Below are 11,533 nucleotides of genomic sequence, written 5' to 3' on the forward strand. Positions count from 1 at the left end.
AGGGACAGAGGCTAGGAGTTATTTAGTATTGGTGACAGAGGACACAATCCTTTAGGAAACATTGTTAGAAGAGGCAGGGGGCCCGTATAAGGAGACTGGAGTGGTGAGAGAGTATTTGTGATGAGACTAGGTAATTAGTCATGAGCTGGAATAAAGCCTTGAAGTCCAGTTAAAATAGGAATATCACCGATCAAAGACATGACATCAAGTTTGTATCTTGTGAAAATCCTATTGGGTATATAAGCAGGAAGGGCTATTGAAAGCGCATCAGTATGTGGAAGTGAATCAGGAAAAGGAGGAGGGAACAATACAGAAGAGGTAGGCCATCTGAGTGCTGTTCAGGGGAAAGAGTATCAGTCTTTTCTACAGATGCCTATAGATTCCTTGCTGTTTGCCAAGGACTGGGGTTATCACAGTGAGCACAGCAGATATATCAAGAGCAACTGATAAATCCTTTCATGAAGTGGTTTGCCATTTAATATTCTTACAGTGCAACCTCAGTTTGCCTACTTCTTTGTTTATTAAGTCAACTCGTGATAGCCCTGCAGATGTCTAAATACTTTACTTACAGACTTTGCTAGTTAGAAATCAGAATCTAGTTCTAGTAGATACCTTTCCTTATAGCTTTATGTGAGAGTCACTAGGTTCAGGTTAGTTAGAATGTGCCAGCCTCTGAGATCCTGGCAAGTTGAGTTTTTGAGCCTGTGGAGAAAAAAAAAGAACAGAAGCTGGACCATCATGAATTAATGAACTCCCTGCCTGCTGTGGGGAGGTGTTTAGTTGCCAGATGGCCTGCTCTGGGAAACAGGTTGACATCTTCTATTAATGGTTCCTGTCTCCTGATCTTTTTTTCTTTTTCTTTTTCTTTTTCTTTTTCTTTTTCTTTTTCTTTTTCTTTTTCTTTTTCTTTTTCTTTTTCCAGTTGGCACAAAAACTGTTACAAACAGATGCTTGGTAGATTTACATGCATCTTTTGTGGCATATATGTAGTGTTCCTAAAATTCCAGATGCAGGAAGAATTCATTTGCACTGTTACTTCATTTATTTATGTAGCACATACTATTTTTACTTTGTGTGTTATACATATATTATAGCTATTTGGTGTTTTAGTTAAGGTTTCTATTGCTGTGAAGAGACCGTGACCACTGCAACTCTTATAAGGAATAACACTTAGTTGAGGCTGGCTACAGAGGTTTAGTCCATTATCATCATGGCACAGAAACATGGCAACTGGCAACATACAGGCAAACATGGTGCTGGAGACAAGCTGAGGGTTTTACATCTTGATCCACAGGCAGCAGGGAGAGACTGTGAGCCATACTAGGAATAGTTTGAGCATAGGAGACCTCAAGGCCCACCCCCTATAGTGACATACTTCCTCCAACAAGTGAACATCTACTACAAAAAGGCCACACCTCCTAATAATGCCACTCCCTATGGGCCAAGCACTCAAACACATGATTCTATAGGGGCCATTCCTATTCTAACCACCACATCTGGAGATATTTATCTCTATCTGTCTATCTACCTGTCTGTCTGTCTGTCTATCTATCTATCTATCTATCTATCTATCTATCTATCTATCATCTATCTATCTACAATCTACACACACACACACACACACACACACACACACACACACACACACACACCCTTACTTGAGATAGTGTCTCACTATACAGACCAGCCTGGCCTCAAACCCACAGAAATCTGCCTACCTCTGCCTCCTGAGTACTGGGTTCAAAGGTGTGTGCCATCACTTCTAGCTATCTGTGGATATCGATGTAAGTTTTGTGAGTTAACAGAAGAATAGTTGACATGTAATAGCTATGGCTTTAAGTTGTTTAAGATTAGTATAGTAGATGACAATACAATTATATTTGTTTGAACATAATTTGATTATAAATACTTAGAGGTAATTAGTCAATTGAAGATACTCATAATATTGCCTGGCTTGTCATATTAAATACTGTTTCTTGTTTCATGATATTGTATAACTATTTATTGTATTTTAGGCTCAAGGAAAATTCCAGAAAGCTTGGATACATTTTACTGTTGGCATAGAATCTAATCCAAAGAGCTATCTAGCCTATGAAGGAAGAGCTGTGGTTTGTCTTCAAATGAGTAATTATTTCGCTGCAATGCAGGATATCAACTGTGCCATAAAGGTAAATAATCTACATTAATGATACTGTTAATAAAATATATTCTTTGTTACCTATTTAAGGTGATATGTAGAGGAATATTGTTTTGTTTCCTGAGAAACAAAATGCTTATTTTGGGATCTAAATGCATTTAAAAATTAAAAGCAAATTCTTAATAAGTACTGATCCCTCTTATCAAGTGTAGCTTGTAGTATATTTCATGGAACCATAATAGTATTTTGCAATACAAAATTGTCAAATTGTAATGGTGCTGTCTTATGTTTGAAGCAATTGGAGAATAACCTAGATGTTTGGCTTCTCCCTATAGTGAAGGAGCTGCCTTCTCATGCTTTAAATTATTGTCTAGCTTTTCAGTTTTATTTCTGTAATTTTAAGATATTACTAGGGTGATATAAGGTGTAAAGAAGGTAAAAGAATTGAAGTAATTGTTTCTATATATAGCAGTAAAGCATGGTATCTGTTCAATTTAATGGCTTCTCTCATTTAACAAATAAACAGATAAATGTCCCCATGCCCATTTCTTGGAAAGGACTCAAGAAAAAGCTCTAAAATTATCTTTTTATGACAGCCACTCAATAAACCATTGACAAGAAACCAATTTCATACCATGCCCTTTCTGGAAATATTTGCTCTAATTGTTTTTTTTTTTTCACCTGCACTGTAAAAATACTTGTTCACTCATGTGGATTTCAGAACATTCATTTCACAGACGTGATACTGGGGGTTAATACTATTCCCAGAGGCCAAATCCCCCTATGATTATGTTGCAGATCAATTCGACCGCAGAATTCCTAACAAATCGTGGTGTGATTCATGAGTTTATGGGCCAACAACAGAGCGCAATGGCGGACTATCAAGCAGCAATTTCTCTGAACCCCAGCTACTCGCTTGCTTACTTTAACGCGGGAAACATCTACCTTCACCACCGGCAGTTTTCTCAGGCAACGCACATTTTCCTGAACATGTTCTTTGGGCACTGTATGCTTCTTTGTTATATAGAGTTTTGAAGTACAGCCTTGATATCTCAGGCTAATCCACAATGCTATATTCCATAAAGATGCTTATGATGTTCAGTGGTTGCACGTGTATACGTGTATAGATTTATGCTCCTCTGTGTTTCTGACCATTCAGTACTGGTCTAGTAAATGCTGATTTTAATTTCCCAGTGCTTGGCCCTTCCCTTGGCCTCATCAGTTTCTAGGCCAGAATCCTGCCCTTTACTGCACTTTGTGCTTCCCTCAAGGTCCTCTTTATGCTGGGAGCATCTAACCCATCGTCATGTACGGTTTCTCATCATCACTCATCCGAGTACAGAAAATAAGAAGACACGTTTAGTTCTGGTTTTATGTGACCATTTACCCTGGATCCATTTCAGCTCACACTGTCTACAAAAGGCTTGCTAGACTTTTAGATGAGATACATTTACATTTATTGTACTTGGAATGTACCTACAGGATGAAACCTCTTGTTTCTCTTAATTCTCTGTCTTTCAAGGTAAAGTCACGGTCTTTATGCTTTCCCCCAGTTTACCCTGTCCTTTACAATTTTAAGTTTGACTGCATTTTTACCATCACTTATTAATTTACATTATAACAATTTACTAATGCTGTGTCTATTTTCTGAGTGTTGTTTTAGCGGAATCCCATATAGTTTTATTTTTAAAGACTAAGTAAGATACAAATAGTATGGAATTTATAATCCTAACCACCATTAAATTATATTCCTATCATAATGCTTCCTAGAATTTTGCAACTGTAGTTTGAATTTTCCCTGTTGCTTGAGAATAAATCAGTTGGGAATTTAATCAGGTGGAAGGATTTTATATTGTCTATGTTTTATGTGTACATTAAATGTATTTTACTCAGTGTTGTGTCCCCTTTTGAGCATTTCAGTTTTTCTGATTTACAGCAAGGTTTATAGTTTTGCTCTAGTGACTATAAAAATTCCTTTATGACCCTAAGTCATTATTTCTTTACTTTCTCTACTATGAGCAAAAATTACACTTCAACATCCTTTTCATTAACATAGTAGCACAGATCTCCATCCTTTCATCTTTGTTTGTTTTTGCTTTTGTACTTTTGAGACCGTCTCCCTGCATAGCCCAGACTAGTATCTAACTCAAGGTCTTTCTGATTTGTATATCCAGAGAGTGCAGTGCTGGGATTATAGGTGTGTGTGATGATGATGAATGCAATTTTTTAAAGGGGGGAAACTCATACCTACTCTAGCCCCCTCTTCCATTTTAATACTGATCTCCACAAGAGGATCCTTTAACTAACACCTACAATGGCTGTCTCAGTCTCTGTCTCATTCTCCACATGCTTGCCTTTTCATTCCAGCCTTTGGCCCCACTGCTCCTCCAGCTACTTCTTGCCAGCATTCCAGTGACTCCTCTTACCTCCTTTCCTGGACCCCTCAGTAGCATCTGATATAGGGCACTTCCTGCTTCATAAACATTTATTTGCTTGCTGATTCTGTTCTATCTTCCTTGTCATACAGCTGTCTGGGTGCTCCGTACTCAATAATGACCCTACACAATTTGCTGACTTCTGTGATGAATCTGGTTGGTCTCAGTATGGTTTAGATGCAAGGGCTGTCATCGAAGGTGTAATTATCTAAGACATGAATTGGGTTGTCATAACCCAGATGCTACTGGGCAGGCTGACAAGTCAATGCCTTGAATTTCAGATCATTTTGTATCTTAAGATAGGTAAAGAGACTGGGCCCAGTGGCATAAACCTATAATGCTAGATACTAGAAAGATAGAGGCAGGAGGATTGCAAGTTCATAGCTACTCCCAACACCTTAGTAGAAACCTGTCTCAACAAACAAACCAACACACTGGCAATCTGCCACTCTCCTCGGTGCTATAGTACTTGTTTAGCATATGTGAGTCTCCATGTTCAATTCCCATGACTAAAAAAGGAACATAATTCATAAGATTGAGAAAAGTAAAACTCCCATAGCAAAATTATGTTCCTAGAGGCGATTAAACTCTGTAGGATAGGGAACTTTAAACTTATTTATCTGTAACAATTCAGTGACCATCATCTATAAAATTTCTGGTCTAGCTCTAACATGTATCTCAGACTTAAAATAAATATGTTTATGGATGGGAGAAAGGATGGCTCAGTGATTAAGCATACTTAAGGGCACTTGCTGTTCTTGCTGGGGACCAAGGTTCTGTTCCTAACATCCACACGGTGGCTCACAATCATCTGTAACTTCAGATCAGGGGATTTGGTGTTCTTTTCTGGCCTCTGTCAGTACCAGGTATACATGTGGTACACATATGTACATGCTGGCACTCATCCATACCATACAAATAAGTCTCAAAATGTTTGAAGTATGCCTCTACTTTTCCAACATTGCAGATGTTTGACTTTGACAAATACCCCACCTAAAGTGTCTTCATGTCTTGATGTTCTGAATGCTCGGGAATTACTTCAGAGACCAACAAGTATCAAACCTAGCTTCTCGGCTGTGCTGCTAAGTCTCAGCCTCTCTGTGAGGAAAATGGCTTCCATGCCCTCTCCCTTTCCCCCTACAGTTGTTTCTGAAGGAAGATATTCACACAGGAGGAAGGGTCCCTCATCAGAACAAATAATCACTAAAAAGTTAAAAGATATAAAAACTTCTATTTTTTGTTTGTTTGTTTTTAAATCAAGTTAGTAAACTGCTTTAAAAACACATTTGGAAGAGACACGTGGTATGAAGGATTAACTGCACATGACTTTGAAATAATAATTCGATCTTCTCTATGGTTGATTACTTTTTTAATTATAGAAACACAGGCATCAGATCAATTGTTAGAAATCAAGAGTTTTAACTGCTTTAGCCTCTAATTGTTTCATATTCCTCTACTTCAAATAATCTCATTAAATCAATGAGATTTTCTAAGTAATATACTTTGAAATCTATCGGAGAAAGTTATGATGTAGGGGCTGGGGTTATGGCTCAGAGGTTCTGAAGAGCTTTAGTTGATTTTTCAGAGGACTTAGGTTTGATTCCCAGCACATACTTGGAGGCACACAATCTGTAATTTCATTCTCAGGGGATTTGACATCCTCTTTTGGCCTCTGAGGGCACTGTACAGACTGGCGTGCATGAAAGTAAAACACCCATAGACATAAAATAATAAAGTAATAAACAAAATAAAGTTCTGTTGTTCAGAATTAGATACCGTGCTAGTGTATTGCCATGCATGATATGCTCTCATTTGATAGAAGGCACACTTTGTGTGGTTAGATAGCTGTGCAGTCTACCCATTCTTCGTGGGTGAGTTAAAGTGAAGCATTGGTTGTTTTACAAGGAGTGTAACTCTTGGAGTCATTCATTTGTGTCATTTTTAATGTCTGTGGACAGAACCTTTTCTTATGGAGTGAGTTATCTTTAAGCTCTCCAAAGTTGTATGCCAATTCTGCTCCTATCTCAATGGATCCTTAAATTGCACTTGACTGTGGCATCAAGTAGCTGCCATCAGTGATAAGAAGAGTTGTATAGTTTTGATGTAACTGACCCTCAAAAGTCAGAGGAAACAAAGTTCATGGAGAATTACCTGAAATTCTTCATTTATGGAAATTTCATTTCATTGAAAGAAAAATTTATATAGTAATTGACTGAGCACTGCTACATTTTTCACAGTCCTCTCAGCACTCTGTGTATATGCTCATTTCATCCAGACATCAACAATGGAAGTAAGAGTGTGTTACTTCTTTGGCAGATTAAGAAACTAAAGCCGGGCGTGGTGGCGCACGCCTTTAATCCCAGCACTCGGGAGGCAGAGGCAGGCGGATTTCTGAGTTCAAGGCCAGCCTGGTCTACAAAGTGAGTTCCAGGACAGCCAGGGCTATGCAGAGAAACTGTTTCGAAAAACCAAAAACAAACAAAAAAAAGGAACTAATACAAGAAGAGCTTTATAAATCAGTCAATATAGAGGCAGGATTTGAACCCAGCATTCTGGTTTCTTGGTTTGAGCTGTAGCCATTAATGTCTGTAGTAGTTCAATAGAAGAAGATCTTGAGGAAAGATCCCTGGGAAGACTGGAGGGAAATGTTTTTATTGAGAGAAGAAAATGGTCTAAGAGGAAGAGTCAAGATGTAGGGTAAAAGGTCAAAGCCCACTCTGGAGTTTGCAAACCAACAAAACCCCATCAGTCACTGAGCCTGAAATCCCACCAATCCCTGAGTTTACAATCCCACCAATCCCTGGGATTGATTTGAAATTCCACCAATTCCCACCGTGGAACTCTCCACCCTGGAAAACTTCTCTCCCAAGAAACCCTATAAACGCCTGTTTCCTGCTCAGTTTCTTCCTGTTTCTCACCGAGTAGAGGCATCCACCCTCTCGTGTCTCTTCCAATAAATCTCTTTATGAGGTTTGCTGTACCATGTGACTTTTCTTTCATATACCATAACCTCCATGACTGCTGACTAACAAGATACCTTTTTCTTCAGAGATGCCACATTTTCATTGGTGAAATCTTTCCCCTCAGAGCTGTAACACTACTACTGAGGAAGCCTTCCCTCTCAGAGCTGTAACACTTGCATTGTAACACCTCCCCTCAGAACTGTAACACATACAGAGAGAGAACTTTAAGGACAGAAAGATTAAGAGTGTCTGTGCCACAGAAATGCTTTGGAGGAGACAACTGGAAAATGTCCACAAGGCTTGAAGACACTTACAGCCTTAGCCGGAATAGAACTTGTAGAAAGGGTAGAGTCTGGGTTGCAAAGAGACTGAGAGGTCAAGCTGGCTGTGATAGTCATTTCCTTTTTATAGACAAACTTTAAATTAGGAGTCAGATGTTCATCCCTCATGGAGTTAGAAATGGATTTCTTAACAGGAATAGAATGGTGACAGATCAGGGAATTGTGTGGTAGGAGGGTTTTTTTGTTTGTTTGTTTGTTTGTTTTGTTTTTAAAATTCTGTCTAATGTGCATCAGTACTCTTAAAACAGAATTTAAATAATGAATTAACTGAAAGAGAATCATGTGATGAGATGCCACAGTTTTGTCTAGAGATAACAGAAGTTACTGGTTTATTCTAAATATTGATACCTGCCTCTTTGCAGGCTTGTAACAGTTTATTCTTGGGCCAGGACTGGAGACCTCATTTTGTAAATTCTTTTGAAAACCAAATCACAAATGAGGTTTAAAATAAAAGCATTGGCAGATTTCACTAAGAAGCAGAATAGACTTCGAAGTGGGCGGCACCAGTTCAGTAGAAAACTAAGAAAGTTTCACCAAGGAGAAAGAGAAAGCTGAGGGTTTTTTAGGGCGAAAAGTCCACATGTAATCTGAGGCTTACAGAGTAGTTCTGTTCTCTCTTAACTAAACTGTAGTCATCTTTGTCTTCATGTCTGCATCTTCCAAGTCCGTGTCAACTCTGAATACTCTAATCTTCATTTATATCAACAAGTTGGTTTCACCCTCTCTTCTTATATTTTTTGTAATACAATGAAGTTTATGTTGCTTTTGCTGTGGTTTAGACTCTTCTTCTGAAAACCCATCAATCTCTTCATCTCTTTATCCGTTAATTCCCCAATTTGCATTTTATTTTTTGTCTGGTCTTCTCTAATTTACTTCTTCCTTTTTGTTGTTGTTCTATTCAGGCATATGAGATTTGGGTTTGTGGGAAGTGGGAATATTTCATTCTAGCAAGTAAGTGTTTCAGCATTAGCATTGTCTGGAATGCTGGCACATGCTGATGTGTTTTAGATCCTAACTATCTCCTTGCCATGGGCTGATGTCCTGGTATCCAGCTGAGGCTGGAGCCAGGGTTGCCATGGCACTGAAGGAGATACCAATCCCTAAAACCTCCTTTCTTTTTCTTCCAGGCTTCCATGAAGTAAGCAGCCTCTTGCCTCATGCCCCTATGATCTGTTTACTGTGTGGACACAAACCAAGGCATCAGGCCAGGGACCAGGGTTTGGAACCTCATAGAGAGCGAGCCCTAAACAGATAATTTCTCCAATTTTCTCTCTCTTAAACATTTCATCACATTTACAGAAAATTGGCTGGAAACCAACAACAGCAAAAACAGGGCAGCTTTTAGTTCTTATTTTTCTTTTAGAAAACATGTTTCTGTATTTGGAATGAAATGCCACCATAACCTGCTTAGAAATCTGTTGGCCTGAGCTCTAAATTAAAAGAAAAGTAGTCCAAATTTCTTGAAATCTGCTAATTAAAACCCATTAAATTATCATTATTCTTACATTTTATAGGCCAGCGACTACTTCTCAACAGCCTTGAAGTTTAATCCAGAAAACGAGTATGCTCTCATGAATCGAGCTGTTACAAACTCAGTGTTAAAGAAATATGAAGAAGCAGAAAAAGATTTTTCATGTGCAATGGAACGTTGTCCCCACTGGGCTGCACTGTATTTTAATAGAGCAAGTTTCTATGTCTACTTAAAGAAGTATAAGCTCGCTGAAGAGGACCTTGGCATAGGTCGGCGTATTTTGTAATCCTGTCAAGAAGATTGCAGGGATTATTGTACTTTCTTTTCTGGGTGAAAAAAAAGAATTTCATCAAGCCTTTTGTTTATATAGAACCAATGGGTGTAGTGCCAAGTCCTCAATGTGACCAGTACAGAGTGCTTTCCATAACATCTCATCATAAAGCACTTGTAAAATGAGATAGAATTATTAGGAAACCACATACAAACAATGGCAGTCCAAGGACTGTACAGTGGTTTTCTGCATTAGTTTTCTTTAGAACATCCGATATTTCTAATTGAGCTGCATTGTTACAGTTGAAGAAATAGTACTTAAAATGAGAATGACGGGGGAGTTTACATCAATGCATCTATATTTTGTTTTCTCTTGCAGGCCTGTCCTTGAAGCCTGATGAAGCTATGATGTATAATCTCAGAGCACAAGTCCGTGGCAAAATGGGACTGATAGCGGAAGCTATGAGTGACTACAACCAAGCCCTTGATCTTGAAGAATGCTCCACAGCTATGTGAATACAGACTTGTGGTTTCTGCAGTAGGTTAAGTATGTTTTTTTCCTGAAGCTGAAATATATTTGTTGTGTAGAAATGCCACCATTGTTGTTGTATTTATCACACTTATTAAGTGGTTATTCTTTAGAACCACTTAACATATCTTAATACATTAAGTATTAAATAAAGTTTGTTAAATAAATCTTAACAAAATGTTTCTGTTATACATTATCTACAAAGCTTTTACATGATTTCAGGCATGAATTGGATGTCCAATATCTCCTTGCATCAATAGTGAAGTAAAAAGAAAGGGTTCCCTGATCCATTCAGAACCTGGATAGATGAATATCTTCTTGGATAAAAGGTCTTAAAAAGGAATATTAATACCAATACTATTTTCTGACATAGTAGAATGATAGGGAAAGTATCACCAACTTTTTTCTTCAATGCCTATTTAAACATATTCAACAGTATCCAGCTTGAAAAGAATAAATTTTAGCTGATGGATACTATACCTCCTCTCTCCCCTTTAAATGGTATAATACCAGCCTAGATTCTTCCTGGTACTGGAGTTCTTCCAACACAGAACACACTTCTTTTATGTGCTACTTGAGTTCCAGAATAACATCCACAACGGTTTTGAGCATCCCATTGCCTTGATACACTCCCTTCTTTCTCTCATTCAGATTTCACAAACATACAAATAAATATTTATAAAAATCTATATACACTTATTATTAATGCTTCATAACATTCAGTGAACAAAACTGAAACAGTTGATTTTTTTTTCAAAAAAGTCTCACTATGTACCTAGTCTCGGTTGGCCTTGAACTCATGATCATCCTGCTCCAGTCTCACAAGTGTAGGATTTCAGTTATGGGTCACAATGCCAGTGTAAAAAGTTTTTTTTTTTTAAACAAAATTCCAGGTTTATTTTTTGTTTATTCACTTTATATCCTTCTCATTGCCTCACTCTTGGTCACCCCCTCCAACAATCCTCCCCTATCCCCCCTTCTCCTCTGAGTGGGTGGGGACTCCCTGGATATCCCCCCACCGTGGCACTTCAAATCTCTTGGGGCTAGGTATTTCATCTCCCACTGAAGCCAGATAAGACAGCCCAGCTAGAAGAACATATCCCACATGCAGGCAATAGCTTTTGGAATAGTCCCTGTTCCAGTTGTTTGAAACCCTCATGAAGACCAAGCTGCACATCTACTACATATGCGTGGGGAGGCCTAGGCTCAGCTCATTTACGTTCTTTGGTTGGTGGTTCAGACTCTGAGAGCCTCAAGGGTCCCAGTTAGTTGACTCTGTTGGGTGTCCTGTGAATTATTATCTCCTTCAGGACTGCAATCCTTCTTCCTATTCATCCCTAAGAGTCCCCAAGCTCTATCCACTGTTTGCCTGTAGGTATCTGTATCT

The 11,533-nt window shown here is 38.4% G+C and overlaps 1 protein-coding gene across 3 annotated transcripts in view; it reads left to right on the forward strand.

Annotated features, from left to right (window-relative positions):
• Ttc6 (tetratricopeptide repeat domain 6) overlaps positions 1-10,207 on the forward strand; it is a 182,796-nt gene extending 172,589 nt beyond the window's left edge. For all 3 annotated transcript variants that reach the window (XM_021179232.2, XM_021179231.2, XM_021179233.2), the window contains 4 exons: positions 2,016-2,168; positions 2,936-3,106; positions 9,391-9,616; positions 9,997-10,207. In XM_021179232.2, coding sequence (XP_021034891.1) covers positions 2,016-2,168; positions 2,936-3,106; positions 9,391-9,616; positions 9,997-10,133 — 687 coding nt within the window. In that variant the 3' untranslated portion in view covers positions 10,134-10,207. The remainder of the gene's footprint in view (positions 1-2,015; positions 2,169-2,935; positions 3,107-9,390; positions 9,617-9,996) is intronic.
• Positions 10,208-11,533: the final 1,326 nt, after the last annotated feature.

This window comes from Mus caroli, unplaced genomic scaffold (assembly GCF_978045245.1).
Source record: "Mus caroli unplaced genomic scaffold, Mus_caroli_1 scaffold_14, whole genome shotgun sequence".
Lineage (NCBI taxonomy): Eukaryota > Metazoa > Chordata > Mammalia > Rodentia > Muridae > Mus > Mus caroli.